Below are 21082 nucleotides of genomic sequence, written 5' to 3' on the forward strand. Positions count from 1 at the left end.
TATAATCTATATTTATAATTCTATAACCCATTATAAAACATATTGACTATCTATTTTAGGAAATTCAATAATTTTTTTAATATTTTCATATTGTCCCTAATTCACACATTACCTTTAATTCTATATATCTAAACATAATCAGATAAACGCCCTACTAAGATCTAACACACAATCAGTTCTTTCTCTTATTCTTATTTACACACACGAATATCGATTCCTCCCCGCTGTTTTGTATTATCATCACTCTTTAAACGCCGCAACGTGTGGACACCAACCCCGTTCTTATTAAAACAAACTAGCCCCACATTTTAACCAAGTCATGCATTTTTTAAATATTTCGAACATACCCTTAATCACCCATAATACATTAAACACACGATTACATCTCTTTTTATCACACATACACACTCACCAACACCAACGTCCATCATCGTCGTCATCGTAATTTGCTGCTCCACCGCCACCAATCGTAGCCACTATTGCCTCTGTCGTCACCGCCACTGCTATGGTCGTCATTACATCACCACCAACGCTACCGCCGCACATCACCAACATTATTATACCGCCGCATAGCGCGAGTTCTAACTTTTTTGCATATTCAGTTTCTAAGGAAAATAAAATGAATTTTGTACGGACTAATCTGTTTGTGGGTTGACATAAAAACTTGGTCCGTTGGTTCGGTTCCTTTTAGAAAGTAGTAGTCAGTCCAACCAACCAACCCATATCCAAGTTTTGTTGATGGAGCCGAGCACCTCCACCGCCGGACTTCCACCGTCAAACAAGCGGCGAATCATATCTTCAACAACAACAATTCAAAGCCTGAATGAAGACATAATCTCCACTGTTTTCTCTTATCTTGATTTCATCCATCTCATTCGCTGCTCTGCCGTATGCAAATCTTGGTAAATCTCTACTCATTTGCCTATTTTCCAAGATTTGTAATTATTATCATTAAAGTCATCGTCTTTTATATCATACACACTTCTGTATCTATCTCCCATCCATCTTATGTTATTCCCTGGTTTTACTATAATGAAAGAAACTTATGTATGTTGACCTTGTAGGTTAAAACTAAATTTAGGATTCTAATTTTTTATTTTCAAGAAAAGGTTTTGTTAGTCTTGTTTAGTATATGGAAAACGACTATAAGTTTATATAACTATGATGATGTAATCTAATCTAATAGGAGTACACAGTATGTTATAATTTGAGTATAATAAATACATGATATATCTGACTGTATAAATAGGGTTATATTGTTGATCATGTATTGTTGCTTAAGACAAGATAAGCTATTTCTTTCTTTCTCGTGTGAAGATTAATGGCGCAACTTGAGCGATTTAATTGGGGGTGTTATCATTTTTTGCGTGGAATGTGACTTTCTACATACATGACTTTAACTTGTACAAAGCGACGGTGAAGAATAGTTTATGGTCAGCTTTTGGGTTTCTCTGTAATTTTTGAATATGTGGTGGTGGTGTTTTACCGTTATTGGGCAGGGAAAGAGAGTGAGGTCTGACATAGTGACATTGTTATTATGAGTGAGATTAAAGGGTGGCATGTCACACATCATGATTGGTATAATACCAAGAGTAGTTAGTGATGTTCAAAATCCAAGAGTCAATTAAAATAATACATAGTCTTAAGTAGATGTTACATTCACTTCATAATAGCAGAGAATAGTTAGTGAGCCATTTATATTACGTACAACTGGGATCACTTTGGACTTACTATCTTGTATCATTAATTCATTTGAAGGAGTAGAGCCATTGATAAGTCGAAGTTACTGCAAGCATTGTACAACAAGCAAAAAGGGATTTTTGGTGGTGAATTTAGCATATCTACCTTTTCAGGAAGAACTTGGAAAAGACAACTTCAGGACTTCGCTATTAGTCAACATCGTTCCTGTTTACATGCAGGTTCTGTTGATATATATCAATGGAAAGGTCATTCTGATGGGTAATGTCTGTTAATACAAGTGTTTTTTCTTTGCTTTATCATTCACAAGGCGTTTGGATAAGCTAATTTCACATTGTTCTTTGTAGGATTAACAGGTGTAAAATGAAGATGGGATTACTCCTCACTGGCGGAACTGGTAAGGTAGAGTCAAATTTATGCTTTGAATGCCCATTTCTCGGGGTTATGTTTCATTGTTTATGTGCAAAGTTATTCGTGTATTTATGTTATTCAATTAGGTGGGAACTAAAAGTATAAATTCCTTGTATTGAATATCATGATCTCCAACTTTGCTAGGTGATGCGCCTGTGGTCTATAGAAAGATACAAATGTCTGGCTGAGTATTACCTTCCACATACAGACCCTCTGATCGACTTCAATTTTGACGAGAGCAAGGTATTTTGCACTGGGTTCTTTCAAATATTAGAGCACGGTATTTCAGATGGTCGACGTTACTGCATGTGTTCTATTATTCATGATTTTATTTTTTTGCTGTACCTTTGTAGGTTGTTGGATTGGTAGGAAGTCACATATGCTTATGGAGGCGCAATGAGAGGAAAAGTATTTTTTCCTCGCATGGTGGTCAATTTCCTAGAAGTACTTGCATGTGGTAAGTTGTTTTTTGGTGACCTTAGTGCCACTTGATGGGAATAGAAAATTCCAATTCCAATCAAGCTAAGTTTACCCAATCAAAGATGTGTCGTGAATTCAAAGTCTTCAACTTTTCGGATTTACATCGTCTTCAGATTTTTTTTTATACGTATCTATTTTGGGGTATTCATTTGCATGTAATTTTACAAGTAGTCCATGTCGGATGGTTATGATGGATGCATCGACTATAATGTAAGAAAACATTTCTTCTCATTTGGTTACAGTTATGTAGATCCAGAGGCTGTTGTTGGTGGTGAGGATGGAAGAGCTCGTGTATTTGATATGTATGGCAGGAAATGGTCTAGAATCATAAAGTACGTTTTCTATAAGCATCGTCATCATTATTATTATATTTTTATCTTAAAAGTGCTACTTGTTGATTTGAAGATTTGGGTCTTTGTGTCTTATTCTTCTGCTTATTCAATCGATTTTGTTGTACACTATATATAAAATGGTAATAAAAGTCATACATTTTCAAGGTATTCATCTTAAGAATCTGATAACCGATAAGCGTTTATTCATGTAGCACAAAGTTAGAATTTGATGTCAAAATACTCGTATAATTGAATATCCATATGATGGTTATATATGTTTTGTCATTTTGAAAGGATTTAATGGCTGAAGTTTTCATTAGAAATAGAGGGCCTAGACAATAATTTATACTTTATAAATAAATATTAAGTTATTTGTAATTATGCATTGCAGGATGCATGATGGACCTATTACGTGCTTATCTTTTAATGATGACCAGTTGCTTATTGGTGGTTCCTCATTTGGTCAAGTATCTTTGTCGGATCTTTCGTCTGATCAGCAAGTAGCAACATTGAAGACCAATGATTATGCGGGTCGGTTCTACTGCCTTCTTTTGCAGTGCACTTATCATTTCATTTCATCTATTTTTTTCTGTGACAATCACATATTGTGGGGTGGATGAAACTTTGCTAAATTGATTGTGCTTTGTTTATTCATGCAACTCTCAAAAGATTTTTAACTTGTATTATCTCATTTTCTTCTTTTGCAACAGATCTGACCACTTTGTGTTACAACTCATGCTCACACATGTTATTTGCCGGGTCAAGAGCAGGGCGGGTATCTTCTTGGGACCTAAGGTATGGTAGTTGATCTACACACTCCATATGATATCAGTAAGACTTGTGTGCAGTTGTACACAAGAACTTCTATAACAATAGTTTCGGACACGCACATTATATTATATATGTATATGTATGCATGTATATATGCAATAGTTTGAGTTAAACAAGGATCACCTATTAGAATGAGCCATGCCCATACTTCTATCTTTTAACCTTCAGGATGATGAAACGACTGTGGGAGGTACGAGTGAGTCCAAACTTCATAAGTTCAGTTCAACACATGCGGGGTGACATCTCAATAATTGCCGTGGGTGGAATAGACGGTGTGCTGCGCCTTGTAGACCAGCAAAATGGCGACATATTGTCAAATTGCATAATGGATGAAAGTAGCAGAAAGCTGTATCGTTCCCAACCTTCTCAATCAACTGTTACAAGAAAAAAAGGAATACGAGTTTCAGAAGAGGCTCGTTTAGATTTGATACCCAGAACTTCCAGACCTTCCATCAACAGCTTAGCTGTCGGGATGCAAAAGGTTGTTACCACACATGCTGATGGATACATAAGAGTCTGGCGATTCACCAAATGAATAATCAGTCATGCATGGTAATGTTTTATAATTCATGGTACTACGTTCTAAGCTTCTACCTTTATATGTATTCAATTAGATTGATATTTATCTTGTTGTAACATAATAATCCTGATGTATAATTAAAACTATATATATACAGTATGTGGCAAGGGAACATATGGTAAGTTCATATTTGTATGCGAGTTGCTCATAGGATTTGGTTAAATTTAGATACTAGGAACATTTCCGATTGAAGCAAGTGAAAAGGGTTCGATGAAATGTGAATGATTGGTCAATTTATTCTTTTGATATGTATATATAAAAAAAAAAAGATGAAAGAAAAGATGATACTGTCGAGGGGAGAAGACCCGAGTCTGGGCCTTATAAAATTGGGCCTTTTTCGTTGACTCGTTCTCGTTGTACAAATCCAATTTAACTCGAATAGTTAGATACTTGGATAATGTGTGTTGTTGTCTATGATTTTCTTTTAATTATTACTTAAAATAGTACTGTATTATTTAATTAATTAAACTGTTACTAGTACACAAGATGACGTAACAAAAGTGTACATATGTGTGGGGACTTGATACCCTAACACTGTAGTCTGTAGAAGTGTATTTTTCCAACACCAGCAAGATTTCAAGATGTTCTTTTTTCTTTTCTTTTTTTTGGTTGGGAAAAAATATATTGATCTGTTTATCCTAGTAATTCGTTTAACAATATGATCAACATATATTGAATTAATGCTTGGTTATCATATATCTCCAGTTTTGTTACAGATTATTACTCCAAAGTTTCGAAACGTTTTCTTAAAAAAAGAAAAAAAAAGATCTTGGAGGTTCATACTTTTTCGTTTGTACCAAAATTTTTGTTATAACCAAAGCAAAGCAGCATATAGTTATACTACGTTACGCTACAGAAATTATGACTTGTTTAATGGAGAAATAAATGTGTATTAAATTTCAGGTATTAATGCGATAAATGTTATTTCCACAAGTAGCACATCACCAGAGTTTACTATTTACTAATAATCATCATACATACTGTAAACTAATTTGAAGTGTGATGATCACAAATAAATACGTAACAGATTATAATTGCATTAACTAAGCAACCAGCCTGAATGGTACATGATCTAAACCAAATCAAAATGATCAATGCCAATGATGATCCAGGTGCCCTGTAGACCCACCAAAAACCATGTACAACCACTAAACTTCTACATACTTGTACTTGTACAGTAGTTCTACCTTATGGCCATACCTTCTAGCTAGCTAGTTAGGGTCAGTAGGTATACACAACCATAAAGACATACATACGTACATATATTTATATAATAATAATAATAATAATAATGTATGTATATCTCTAGCTATAGGTAGTGGCCGGGTATAGGTAGGTAATTCTAGCAACATACTACGTCACCAATGGTATGCATTGTGGAGGAGGATGGTGATTTGACAGAGCCGTCTCTTGGTGGCTCAAACCATACAGGCAGGTACTCCTCTGATGGACTGCGTAGCTTCATCCTTTCAAAATTCCTAGACATTGCTTCCTTACCCTGTATATACATACATGCATACATACGAGAATATATATTTTTATTTTATTTTATACAAGGAACACTACATTACAGCACAGCTCCTAAATATATATACATAACAAAATGATTATACATTTCCTTAATTTGTAAAGTAATTAAAACTAACACATACAAAAGTATCATATGCAATAACTAATGACAATTTAATTTGTTGAGAGGTACAAATTAAAATGAAAAATACATGTATAGATCGATACCTGGATTTTGGCACGAGTGACATCAGCAATCTTTTTACTTTGAAAGAGTTTCCAAGTTTTCCCTGTAACACTCTTGTGAAAGTTCCAGGCTGCTTCTGAAGTAGTAAAATTCACAAATGCATATCCAGCATTCAACTGATTCCTACATACATATATATATCATCATCAGTATATATTACTACGTACTACTCAAAAGACTAAAAGAAAGAAAAAAAAAGAATTATTAATACATATATATACGGACCGACGTACTTGAAATCAATAGGAAGGTATACAAAATCAAAGGCTGAGCGAACAGTCGTCGAAGTAGTAGTGTTGTATTGTTGTTTTTCATTCTCATTCTTGCAATGCTCTTCCAAAAATTCCACCAACAAACTCCTCCTGTTGATAACTTTAACTAATTTTACATATATACATTTCGTAGACCATATATACAGCATATAGATTTAATAGTATATATACATATATATATATGTATATTAAGCACTACGTATAGTACGTACGTACGTGTAGTTATTGGGTATGTTACGAATCATGACAGAAGTAGTTGCCTTATCCAAGGGCATGGTTTCTTGGCTTCTTTTCAACCTCATCGCCCTAGTACAACCAATATTATTACGAGTATTATTCAACCTCGCCGCCCTACAACCATTAAAATCTTTATTATTATTATTGATACAGTAGTTATTATGATGATCATTAGAAGTACCACGACCAACCACCGATGCCTTCCGGTTTCTTGGCCCTCCTCTTGTTGGAACCGACGGATGATGATAACGTACGCCGAAAGATGAGCTCTTCGTTCGGTGTGGTAGTAGTCGGTCGGGAACGACGACAGCAGCTTCATGACTACGACCAGTATGATGATGTTGTAACTGTAAAGGTGTGATAAAATAATGGCCGCGGTTGTAAGGATAAAATGGTGGCGCAAAAGGATTCAAATAATGATGAGTATTTCGTCTACTACTAGTACAATCTTCCATAAGTGCTAGCCAGCTTAGTTTCTATTTTTTTTTTTGTTTGGTTAGTTTTGTGTGTGTGTGTGTGTGTTTTGTTAGATATGGTAAAGAAAAATGTATGTACTATTAGTTTGCTTAATTTGAAGTGGGGTGAGAAAGATATATACGAGTATCTAAGAAAATATATATAAAAAATATGGTCAGTTGAGGTGATGTGATGGTGGAACTGGGAAGAGAAAGGGGGGCGTAATGATGGATTTGCATTTAATGCGAGTTATATCATGCGGGAGATATGGGCAGCCAAAAGGGTGTTTATACGTTTTGAACCTAGCTATTAGCTGCATATCGATTTGATAGACGGTATGTTTTGACAGCATTACTTTTTTTCAAATTTCTTCTTTTCCTTCCTTTTTATAAAACGCTATATACATATACATACTGTATATATTTGTGATCATATTTTGCACGATATTCGAAGTGTTCTCGGATATAAAACTAACTCTATAACCGGTGCAAAAATTTGAATTGTTTTGAGACTAGCTATTATAACACTATGGGTATCCCAATCAAAAAGTGTAGGCCACCATGTCTATAATGGTATATATGATGAGAGTAAAAAGCGGGTCCCCTGTCATTAATAATCTAGTCGGGTTACCAAAATCATGGTCGGAATACCAGACGCCTATTATAATCACTACGAGTATTACTTTTGTGTAATTAGAAGACGTACACTCATTTAATAAAGATTTATTTCTTTAATTTTAATGACAATCGTAAGAATTTTTGTAAAGGTGCATAGACCGTCCAAATAGGTACCAGCATTACAAATAATATTACATTTGCTCATACTTTTGGTGAGTGTGAACAAATTAAAAATTTTGTAACGTTTTTTTTTTGTGTAAAAATATATATAATTAAAAGAGTGTAGAAGTTTCTCCACACTAAAATGTGTGTAGAATTAAAATTTCACATTTTTAGTGTAAACTTTCACAATTATTTTGTAACACCTCATTTGTCCACGCTAACTTTTTAGTTACCGTGGACAAAGAGAGGTGTTACAAAATATTTATAAAAGTCCACGCTAAAAAGTGCGAACTTTTAGTTCTATATATATTTTAGTGTGGATAAATTTCTACACACTTTTAATTCTATATATTTTTACACACAAAAAATGACAAAATTTTTAATTTGTTTACACTCACTAAAAGTGTGAACAAATACAATATTGTTTGTAATGCAGTCTGGTACAATGGGGAGTGAGGCGGGGACGGCTCTCCCCGACCTTCTCTTAATTTTTGACCGTTACAAAAAAAAATATGTTAAATACATGGGACCCACATCCAACATCAAAACTTCTCCTTTTTTCTTTCTTTCTTTCTTCCATTATTTTACTTTTTTTTTTGTTCCTCATGTTCTTTAATCTTTTTCTTCTTTCTATTATTTTCAATCAAAACACACACATATTACATATAAATCATGGCAAAGATGACCTTTTTTTAATGTTAAAATGGCGATGCAAAAACTACATGCTCAACGACGCCAAACACCGATATGAAGTAAACAAACGTGATTCAAAGCGTAAATGACAACAAGGTGGCTTTCGTAGCCAAAATCGAAATAATTGAAGCTCTCAGTCGGGTTCGTAACGTCATCAAAAATGAGCATGTTGTATATCTTTGACTGAAGATTGATTGGCTTGATCAGATTATTTTCCAGCTTACCACTGCCTCTTCCACATTGATAGTAGCGCTGTACCACGCGGACTTCTGGCAAGGCGGTGTCGGTGGTGGTCGGCATGTGGAATATCATAATGACCCGGGGAGGAGTACGCATCTCCTCAACCCGGCGAAGCTTATATTCATCGCAACGACGACAACAGTATTGTGAGCTCGGACTATTCGGAGTGTTAGGATTATATAATGTTTTTCTATGATTTTAGTAATATTTATGTAATGTATTTTTATGATTTTAGTAATATTATCTAATGTTTTATGGTGTTAGTAATATTAGTTTCAATTTATTAAATAAAAATTTTAATTATTATTTGAATAAAAATAAATAGAAAATAAATAAAATAGAAAGTGGTAGGGAGGGCTAGGGATGGCAAAAAAAACCGACCCGACGGGAAAACCCGAAACCCGATACACGAACCCGTTCGGGGCAGGGACTGGGGCATGTCTACCCCGACCCGATATCAATACTTATATTTATATATTTATAAGTAATTAGTTTTGAATATATATTCCACACTAATATCAACAAAATTTGTATCTATGTTCAATAACTTGCACATCTATTTCTCAAAACATCAAAAATAAATAGTATCCTTTCTCAAATCATACAAATTTTGGTAAATATTTTTGAAAAGTAAATATCCTTATCGGGTCGGGTTTCGGGTTTTGGGCATGATTTTATCCCTGATGGGGTCCCCGATAAGGTACCCGACGGGTATCGGGTCGGCGTCGGGTCATATATTCCTTATCGGGTTCGAATTCGGGTTCGGGTTTAGTATTACGCGCCTCGAACCCGACCCATTGTCATTCCTAGGGAGGGCGGGAATGTATTTCGTGCAATTAAGGAACGAGCAGGGAGCAGGATAAAAAGCGGGCAGGGGTGGAGAGGGGCGGGGAGGTACTCCCCCACCAAATTAAAAAAAAAGTTATATTTATCATTCAGAAAGATACCACCTTTAAATTTTATGATACAATTTTTTGAAAATGGAATTTTATAATACAATTAGTTAAAACTATTTTATGGGACAATTATAATGCTACCAATAGGCATTGGTGGGGTCTTAAACTTTGAAGAAATGCATCAGGGTTCGAATTCTACTTTCTATATTTGTAGAAGTGAATTATTAGGGGGAGAGGTTTCGAGAGTTATGAGTTTTTATCTCAGTCATTCATGGCTTGAGTTCCGCATATTACCTTACTGAATGTCACTTTGATATCTCAAATGCTAACTAATAACTCACTGGTGAAAAAAAAAACATTACTAAATTAGTAGCAATATTTATATAATAATATAAGGAAGAAAAAAAAGTAACGCCCAATACCGTCTTCCACAGGTCTGGTCCCAATACCTCGACGGTGTATGGGGGAGGTTAAGATGTAGACAGCCTTACTCCTACCACGACGGTGTAGAGAGGCTGCTTCCAGGTTCTATCTAAAGATAGAATAGGACCTCCGACCTTGCAAGCGATCATGACCTCTGTCTCCAGAGGCAAAAACCACTTGATCCAAACCTGCTGCTTAATATAAGGAAGAAAAATTAACTAATTAAAAATAATCAAATAATAAATAAAAATAAAAAATAAAAAATTTTTTTGAAATTTAGTATAATAACGAGGGAGCATAATTAAGATCTTAACTCTTAAGGGGTGCAAATGAGATAAGCCCAACAGAAAAATAACTTTCTCAATTTTGCCATATGATGGGTGTTTGGTATTGCGATTACAAAACAAAATTTGCGTTTTCAAAATAGATTATACGTTTCAAAACCGCGTTTTGAAAAAGCATGTAGGTACATGCTTCTCAAAAACTGCGTTTTCATAGCCAATAATCACTTTTTCATACAAACACTTTTCAGATTATTTGCGTTTCCCAAACAATCAATTACACATTTGCCATGTATACTAATCGAAGTGAAACAAAACGCAAAACGAAACGGCGAAACACTAACATACATATTTAATATCTTTAAAAATATATATTTTTTAACAGTCAGTCGGTATTTAATATCATGGGACCTTTCATCGTATAATGATGAAACTCTATACGTATTCTAAACCACAAGATGTACACTTTTAAAGAATCCAACCCATGACTTGAGTTAAAACCAGATATTTAATGTAGCCTTCATTGTCGATATTTAATTTGAAGAATGCACGAAGTTTAATAGTAAAAATTTAATTTCAATGCCCCTGTTTCGCATTAATTGTTAGAATGCAAAAACTTCCCAAAAAAGCATCCACGTCCTCAATCATCGTTCTCATTGAGGAACCTGCTTTAGTTTATTTCACCATTTAACGATTCTCTCATCAAATAGATGAAGACACATATTAGACACGTAAATAAAAATATTACAATTTTAAATTGTCTTTGAATCCTTCAATCAGATATTTACCATATTTAGATAGATGCATCATGCATGTATGTATGTTCATTCATTATGTCATTTGAAACATAATTCTTTTACCTAAAATTTGATTCTCTATAACCAACCTACAATCTTCTTTTTTATGTTTCAATTTTCATTTTGATTGACCTTGATGTCATTCAATATCATACAATGTACGTTTATCATGTATATTATATGTACGTATAACTTTGTATAGATTTTTGTTTTGACATTGGCACATACAAGAAACAGAGAGCGATATTTGGATTATATGTCTCTGATTATGGATATAAATTTGTTGTTTGGTTTAATTAATGAAGTTTCATTACCTATAATAACTATATTTCATTGTTTTTTTTTTTTCCCTTGAATTTTCGTTTAGCAAGGAGGGTTGTGTCTATCTTGAGGAGGAAAAGTTGCGGTGGATGATTGTGGCGTGCGAGTAGACCAATGTCTGGTATGATATCATATATATTCTATGTTTTATGCTTGTAATTTTGATCGAAGATAACGTTGTCTTGAGTCTGCAGTTTGCTTAACCCTTAATTCTTAAATTAGGGATATCCCATTACATATTAGAAGGTACTTTGACTGGTGCTAATCTAATTTGAAGTAGCATTACTTAGTTACAAGAGGTTACACAAACTAAATTGTGATGTTTCTTTTATGATATCATGATGTGTAAAAATTTACCCATATGTAGATCATACAAGAAACCTATTCACTCGTTCAGAGGAAATGCGTCTTTACATTTTCATATACGTTTATAAACCCATATGATCATTTTTAGATACATTGAACTATCAATAAAGACATTGTTTTCGAGACCAACAATACAAAAACAAATAAAGACATTGTCTTGTTCATATTTATGATAAAACTTAGTTGATTTTTAGTTAGCTTAATAAGTAATAATACTATGGCTTATGCTCAGTAGTCCAGTCTTTTAGTTCCATCATATGGCTGATAAGGTTTAGTCTTTGATAACTTTTTGGACTTTATTCTCTGTTTCATTTGACTGTAGCCAATACAGTCTCGATTATTACATTATCACGCATATGGATTATGAAAATTGTATTAATTGTTTGTGTAAGTGATCAATAATGAAGAGCTCTTCTTGATTATATATATGCAGGTTCGAAAAAATTAAAAGATTTATTGCAGCAAAGTGATAATCGTACGTGTGCTGACTGCAATGCACCTGATCCTAAATGGGCGTAAGTTTTACCAATATGAATTACGTATATGTTGTATTTTCAACCTCAATAGTCAATAACAAATTTTCACGCATATAATCCTTACAACCATTGATGATCAATTAGCCATGCAAAGCTATCTGTATCTTAGAGTCTTTACATCTACTGACAATAATTTATAGATACATTTCTTGTTTTTATTAGCTTTATGAACATATTTTTACATTTCTATGGTAAATTATCCAAACTTAAATTTATATATATATATATATATATATATATATATTAATTTCAGGTCACCCACCATTGGAGTGTTTTTATGCTTAAAGTGTGGTGGCGTGCACAAAAAGCTCGGTCCAAATATTTCGAGGGTAGGTTCTTTTTGTTTCTCTTCAGAATGTTTTTAGGTTCACCTTTGGTTGTCGTTTTCTCTTCATTGAGGTTATTTTTTGTTACGTTGATATGCTGCAAATTTGTTTTCATGCATTTGTTGAAAGTCTACTAAGCGAATCTTAATTCGCTTATATATTTTTGAAGAACTAGTTTGTATGAATTTAAGGATTTTATCGTTATTTCTTTTCACACCACAAGTTGCAATTTCATACAATGGCTGACTCTTTGATCATAAACCAATACTTCGTAGGTTCTATCTGTGACACTGGATGAATGGACAGATGAAGATATTGAGGCCATGGTTGAAGTTGGAGGAAATAGTTTTGCAAATTCAATCTATGAGGCTCACATTCCCGAAGGAGTTTCTAAGCCTGGCCCGGATGCTAGTATTCAACAACGTACACAATTTATTAGGTATATTTCGCAAACAAAGAAACATATGAAACAGTTTAAAAGGTCATATATAGGATGAGTGTTTCAACCTTCTAAATACCTCAATTTCGAAATTTGAATTCATATTTACAGTTGGAATTTTGTGATCATTTTTATTATTTCAATTTCTTGTTTAATTTGCACAATCTGTCTCATAAATTGCCTCAAAAAAAGGTTTAAGAAAAGTCTGACACTTATTTTGCAACAGATGACATGTATAAGAATATGTTAGAAGTGTCTCTAACCTGTTTTGACCCGTCTTACAAGTGTATTTGCCCATTCTGCCACATGCACATAATGTTTTGGTGGTTGACCATGAATGATAAATTAAGATACTCATCATAACATCTTAGGTCCAAGTATGAGCTTCAAGAATTCTTGAAACCAAATTTGAAGATCTCATCAAAGAATTCACAAGCCGACACTCTCCAAGGAAGTCCATCCAAAAAGATGAGTTTTCGTGCTCCAAGTTCAGGTTCAAATGCAATACAGAAACCTGTAAGTGCAGAACACTTCGCTAAACAGACATAATCAAGTGCTTTTAGCAAAAAATTTTAGCCTGCTAATCCAAAAATGATCACATCATAGGAATGCGTTGATGGAGCTATTGGACATGTGAAGATCACAATTCTCCAAGGTGCAAATCTTGCGGTCCGTGATATGTTGTCAAGTGATCCGTATGTTGTTGTTTCATTAGGAGAGCAGGTGAGTATGTCCATGTCCCTTTCTTGAACCCCTTGTAGTGACTTTACTAGATGAAGAACTCGAAGTTCACAAGTAGATTACCACTATCATACATTCTACATTTGCTGTTCTTAAAACAAAGTAAATAAATAACTGTAAATATTTATGCTTACTCTAAGAAGAACAAATTTGCTTGTTTATCTCATTATAATTGAATATAGATTGTTCGTTGCATACGTTTACATTTGCTGTGTGATGCTAAAAATAATAAGTGATGCTTTGTTTTGTTTGTGTCTTTTTTCTGTGATTGGAATTGGTTCTTAATGTTATTAGAAGGCCCAAACAACTATACAGAAGAGTAATTTGAATCCAATCTGGAACGAAGAGTTGATGCTTTCCATACCTGAGGATTATGGCCCTATTAAGCTGGTAACTCTATACTGCCTTTTTCTATTTCAAACTTAACTTATAAGAAAGAATTTATCTTTGAGATGGAAAAATAGACGGGGTATGCATATGGGGTCAAATAATGTAAACATGTTCGGTTAACCTTAAAGAAACAACATTTAATTAGGAAGTACTTCATCATTGAGATTGTATAACTGCTTACATCTCAATCTCTCATTTTCTTGAGACGTGAGTGGGTGCCATTGTCATAATTAATTATGTGTCTAAGTTGGGACATCTACCAAATGCCATTAGTAGAGATTAAACCGGGACTCAAAAATGAACCACTATTGCATTGTTTGTTGAATGCAGCAAGTTTTTGATTATGATACATTCTCTGCTGATGACATAATGGGGGAAGCAGAAATCGACATTCAACCAATGCTAACATCTGCAATGGCATACGGGGACGCTTCACAATTTGGGGATATGCAGATAGGCAAGTGGTTGCAATCACATGACAATGCACTGCTAGAAGATAGCACAGTGAATATAATTGACGGTAAGGTAAAACAGGAAGTATCACTTCAACTGCAGAATGTAGAGTCTGGGATAATATATCTTGAAGTAGAGTGGATACCCCTTTAACAATAACATTACCAATTTGTGTGTATAGCTCTTTTGTTATTCTGATCATCATATCCGCATTTTCAATAAATGTTATCGATTCTATGAGTAACCTAAGAGAATGAATTGTATATTGGTTATTTGGTACGCTATATTTTCTTATTCAAAGTAGAAACAGTTGAGAAGAATATATTGTTGTGTAAAGAATATATTTGATCAATTTATATGTACTAAACAGGCAGAAAAAAAAACCTAAATTCATAATAGGGGCCCAAGTTTGTAACAATGAATAGGCCCAAAGATCCATATGTTAAGTCTATCAAATAGCAAAGCTAAACTTTAACTGAACGGCCCAGTAATGTCTTTTGTTAATTGACGTGGGACAACTAAGTAACATGTGCAACTGATGATTTGATTTCTTATCAACGAAACGAATGCGAAAGGATATGATTGCGATGTATAATTTTTACTTACTACGAGCACGGTACCCGCGCAATGCGGCGGCAGTATTAGGGACGGCGGTCTGTTTTATTAGGGATTTTGGGTAGTTACGTAAAGAAAAAAAAAAGTCCAAGGGCAAATAAGATATTTCAAAGCCAAAAATATTTAATTGGGAAAATTTGCTTTATTAGGGAGTAGAGACAAGTATAACAATTAACTAACACCTTTAGATCTAAAAAAACAAAAACAAAAACATTCTTTAGATCGCATTATCAAATTCCAATAAAAAAAAATATGTTTTCGTTTTCATAGTTAAACCATGTGGTGTGGATACGGGACATAATAGTTATAATTTTATATAATTTGGAAAACCAAGTAATTAATTAGATTGGGGTCTAGGCCTAATATATGGTGGTTCGATTAACATCGTTGCTTTCCTTTGTAGATATTAAAGATATGGTATGGTAATTTTAGTTGAAAGAATATTATTAGTAGTAAAGTAATGTAGAGCTAAAGACAAAGTTGAAAAAATGAAGTGAGTTCTTTGTTAGAAACTAGACGAAAGCGAGTCAAAGATGGGGGCTTGCAATTAGTGATCGTGTTTGAAGTGATTATGCTTTTGTTTTATTGTACGTCATTACATAATATAATGCTAATTATACTAATGTACAATTGTACATAGTCCCTAAAATATTTATTTATCGATAATATATATGAATTTGTTTACTGCTTTTGGATTATATGCTCTTTTCACAATCAGTCAAATCAATGACTACCACATAAAGCAGAATTATTGATGCTTTTAACAAGTTATGAACAAATCTACAACGAAACCTGCTTAGTATTACAAATTAGTGACAATTAATCAATTAATTAAGATATATTAGAAGGGTACCGGTGCGATCCGGTGATATAATGACAACGTCGTCTAGTGGTGCTCATAACAGATACAGCAATTTGATATTTGATGATCAATAATATAAGTTATATTAAATTCAAGAACAGTTGAGGAAATTATAGTTAATAGGAAGAGAATGATAAAGAAATACAAGAATGATGATTCAGGTGCTAGAATTGGCCAAACCAAAAAGCAGACATTACCACAGAAAGTCTACAAGAATATAATGCTATTCACATGTAACGCTCAAATCCGGTTTATAAATCGAAGAATCAGACAAAATATTAGATGTAGTTGTTCTCGTTATATATTTTTATAGTGATTCTCAAGAGTTATAAATCACTCAATTGTGAATATAAATAATGTGGCAAGTCAAAATGAGAAACATGTCATCCTCATTAGTGGTGTCTTGACTTTAGACTAGTCAAGTTTCTTTAAGCAAACGAACAAATCTCCTTTAAATAAAAAATGGTTGAATTTTTAGTTGATGTGATGAGTATTCTCTTCAAATAAATGAATTGGCAAATGCACATGATATTTACATACATATATTATTTGTATGTTTAATTAGGTGGAAAAAAATCCAAGGACTTAAAAACGAAAATTTGATTAAGCACAAAATAGGTTTTACTGATAGCCATAACATATTACATATATCTATCAATAAAACCCTTATATTTATGAAGCAAAGAGTATACTCGTTTTTTTCTATCGTTTTCTTTCATCGTCACAAATCGGCCTTACACCATCTTTTTCAACACAAAACGGCAAATAGCATCGGTTATATATATATATCAACTCTATGGGGCCAATGTTTGTGTACGTTGGAGGCGTGCTATCTGATCGTTTTTTTTCTTGATTGTAGTGACAAGCAAGATGTCGTCTGAAGCAAATTTATAAAATGGTGGTTTTTGATTTTGAGGTTAATATTGTGTTTTTCTTTGCTTCTATTGCCATAATTGATTTGTTGATGCTCCCCAACGTACACCTTTATTATATTGCAAGACCTTAAACCCTTTTACTTTTCCGGCGAACCTCGTTTTCTCCGTTTTAGGGTTTTTAAGGCTGTCGATTTTGGGGCTTTGCATCTCCTTGTTTGAAGTTTGCATCTCCTTGTTTGGGGGTTTCTTTTCATCACCGGTAATATGATTTAATGTTTTCCGACAACCTCTTTCTTGGGGTTTCCAATCACTACTACTGCTATATGTTACCGCTAATGCTTTTATATGTTTATATGTTTTTGTTTATGTATATTGTTGCTTAATATTGTCATTAATTGCTCTGTGATTAGCTTGGTAGTGTTAATATTGTGGTAACGTTGTCGGAATCTCAATTCTGATGTAGTGTTGACGTTTTTTGTTCCATTAAAGCAATAGTGGCCGAAAAACATGGTGTTACTGCCGGTGATGATATCGTTAATTAAGTAACTAGGTTGTCGGTTTTATGTTGAATTGGCGATGATGATAACAATGTTCGTAAAAATAGGACTCGGATGATCCGGAGCGTATCTTGGGGGAGTTACCTCAGGCTAACAGCCATGACGTATTCGACTTCTAAATTCCTGACCCCCAATTTTTGAGCCCAAATTTGTTTTCAGTTGTATAAAACCCGGGTCACTTTTTACAAAATCCGGCAATTTTGTTTTTTTCGGGTCACGACAACTTTTGGCAAGTTTTGGCAACCACACCCTCGTTTTTGGCAACTTTTTGTAATTTTTGGCTAGTTTAAACGTGACGCTTTTTTATTGGTCAGTTTTGGTTGCCAAAACTTGCCGATCGACAAATTTTAGCCCTAGACCCTTACCTTTGAGTGCAAACATAATCTGACATTGTGAATTGTACTATTAACGGCTTCAACTGAACCTGGTATGTATCTAGCTAGCTATACCTAGAATATATCTCAAATTGTTTGAAGTAACATATTCATGTAATAATGGTAAAGCAGACTTACAAATTCATATCTATCCTGACATAATGAGACTTGTATGCTTGTTTAGTAAAAGAACCACACACACCATATATATCTAGCAATTTGCTATAACATGCATGGTAGTGTTTCTACTCTCGACATGTATATATGTGAGAACCTAGTAAGACATTGTGTCACGAAAGTCTATCCACACACGTCTGTCTCGATAAAAGCCGTATGCCAGGAAGCTTAGTTGCTACAAGTATTGAGACAATATATGGTCTTATTTCTTTGGTGCGTGGTTTAGATTGTTTTGGAGGTCGACATTATATGTTGTGGGAAGACAGGAATTGGGAGAGATAAGTTGTAGTTGACCGTTCACATTTCACCATCTAAAATCTATAAATTGTACTAAAAACATTTTTTCTTTTTGTTTGAATGTACTACAATGACAAGTTCAATTTTTACACTTCAAATAAACTAGATCGAGTACTTCAATTAATCATATATGTTTTATATCTATGAAACAATTAACTGGCTTTGCTATAACAAAAACAAACCCCAAAAATCTGATATAAAAATACGTGTTAACATTATCAAACATGTTATAAAACAACTAGATGGTCCGAATTATAGCTTTAACTCTTTATTCAGCCAAGCCACGTGTCCTTTGGTTTGAAAATTGCGATTAGATAGAAAGTTACTTTACACATCACTTTAAATTGAAATGGTCAGAAAATGAAGCTAGGGCTTTGAACGAGTCATGGCCTCTTTCTCTTAGTTTTATTTTTTCCAATTATTTATAAAGTTACTTTTTATAATAATCTCCCCTTATCTTAGTTTTATTTTTTTCGATTATGCCATAAAATGATTTATATAGTTTTAACAAGTATATATTGTCATCTTATTACTATAAGATAAGATATATCAAGCATAGGGCTATAATAACATTCATGTTAATTTGTTTACTTATTAATTATAGGTAAGCATATATATTAAGTAGTCATAGACTTATAGTTATTAATTCCTAAACAAAATTGTGTATTAGAAAATAGAAAAGACTTTTGAATTGTTATTATCAAAAGTATTGTCAGGCTTGGACCAACAAAAGTCATCTATGTCCGTTGATAGCTATTGATGTAAAAAATTTAATTAATATATTACTTACATATTTAATAATAATAATAATAATAATCACCCATTGCAACCAGTCAACCACCACCATACTGACGTTGCTACCCCTGTCTCCATTGCATCGCACAGGGTGAGTCTAGGGATGTAAACGAACACGAACGAGACATTGTTCATGTTCGTTTGTTTAACTTAGCTCGTGAATAAACGAATATATTTGTTCATTAAGAAAATTGGCTTGTTCTTGTTCCTTAATTTCTTGTTTATGAACAAATGTTCACGAATATGAATGAATGAACACAAAGAAGCGATAACAAACGTACGAAAATGAACGAGCATTAACTATAAAATATAATTATAGTATTATTGAATATTATAATTATGATTCTAATATAAACACTCATTTAAATCATAAAAGGTTTGTGCATAATAAGTATTTATATTTTTTTAAATGTATAGATAATTAGCTATACGTAGTATATTATATACATAAAAATTATATTTACTTTATAAACGAACATATACGAATACATGTTTCACGAACATAAACAATTAAACATTTACGAAAATATTATTATTGAACTTTCATGAACATAAATGAACGGATAAAAACTTTGTTCATGTTTGTTCATTTAACTAAACAAACAAATACGAACGAATTTTCCGTCAGATAGTTCATGAAGTGTTCAGTTTGTTTTTAACTCTACATGAGTCTATTAATTAATTAATTAATAATATAAAGCTAAACTTGAGACGGCGGTTTCCGAAAAGTCTTTTTAAGTTTATATGCTTACTTTATTAGAGTATACTAGTGCTCAGGCTCGTTCAATAGACGGATAGTCTCAAAATATATTAATCAAAACTAATATGATTCGAGCAACCATCAATATGACCAATATCACAATTTAATCAATACGAAAGCTAAAGAAGAAACATATGAAAATTAACTCCACATAAATATTGATTCCAGTTTACCCTTTTATTCAAATTTAGTTAAATAAAAAATTGCAACAAAGTATATAATTTGAAAAATACATACCAATTCATCAACAAATACCATCTCGAACGTTTTGATTTTCTTCGGGTTTTTTCACTTTGAAACAGTCCATACATGCACAACACGGAGTCGTAGATGATGGTTAACATATGTTGGCTTAAGATCTTCAAGATAAACTAATGTGGTCTTATTTTGTTGTTGAAAAAGAAGTCATAACGAACCTATAGTAGAAAACAAACTAAATTAAAAGAGATAATAATAACAATAACATAATAATTAAATGTTAAATAATAATAATAAATTAAATATGAATAAAGTATATAAATAAAAAACGCTTTTGGTAGTCGATCATATGTTTTTTTTTTGCCGCAGTTTTTTTTTTTTCTTAAGAATATGTAAGTTTTTTTCTAGGTTTTATATATAGATAAATAATTTTGGGGAGATTTTTACGGATAAAAAAAGTTTTTAATTAATAATAAGGTCGACCATTATTTAAATTAAAAAAATATTTTAAAAAATAAATGATTAATAAGGAGGGAGGATTAGATTCAAAGAGGGAGATTAGAGGTGTTAAGTGTAACCCCAACCTACTCTTTTAGTGGGGTTTTTTAAGTTGTATATATAGATAAATAATTTTAGAGAGACTTTTAAAGATAAAAAGAGTTTTTAATTTAATAACGTCGGCCATTTTTTAAATTAAATAAAATATTAAAAAAATAGAGGATTAATAAGAAAGAAAAATTATACTTAAAAAGGGAGATTAAGCGTGTAAAGTGTACCCCAACCTCTTCATTTAGTTATATTATTGATTAGATAGATTCCATACGGCTTTTGTAGAGAA

At 32.9% G+C, this 21082-nt stretch overlaps 2 protein-coding genes across 2 annotated transcripts; both read left to right on the forward strand.

The window, feature by feature from the left end:
* The first annotated feature begins 664 nt into the window (after positions 1 to 664).
* Positions 665 to 4459, forward strand: LOC122593001 (F-box/WD-40 repeat-containing protein At3g52030). The gene is made up of 9 exons (XM_043765333.1): positions 665 to 902; positions 1759 to 1959; positions 2046 to 2100; positions 2254 to 2352; positions 2463 to 2566; positions 2832 to 2921; positions 3313 to 3452; positions 3632 to 3716; positions 3921 to 4459. Exons 1-9 carry the CDS (start codon positions 739 to 741, stop codon positions 4285 to 4287), a joined length of 1305 nt encoding a protein of 434 aa, XP_043621268.1. The 5' UTR covers positions 665 to 738; the 3' UTR covers positions 4288 to 4459.
* A 7899-nt stretch (positions 4460 to 12358) lies between these two features.
* On the forward strand, positions 12359 to 14932 carry LOC122592185 (ADP-ribosylation factor GTPase-activating protein AGD12-like). The gene is made up of 6 exons (XM_043764386.1): positions 12359 to 12364; positions 12987 to 13150; positions 13522 to 13670; positions 13773 to 13873; positions 14186 to 14281; positions 14612 to 14932. Exons 1-6 carry the CDS (start codon positions 12359 to 12361, stop codon positions 14885 to 14887), a joined length of 792 nt encoding a protein of 263 aa, XP_043620321.1. The 3' UTR covers positions 14888 to 14932.
* The last annotated feature ends 6150 nt before the right edge of the window (positions 14933 to 21082 follow it).

Source organism: Erigeron canadensis, chromosome 3 (genome assembly GCF_010389155.1).
Source record: "Erigeron canadensis isolate Cc75 chromosome 3, C_canadensis_v1, whole genome shotgun sequence".
Lineage (NCBI taxonomy): Eukaryota > Viridiplantae > Streptophyta > Magnoliopsida > Asterales > Asteraceae > Erigeron > Erigeron canadensis.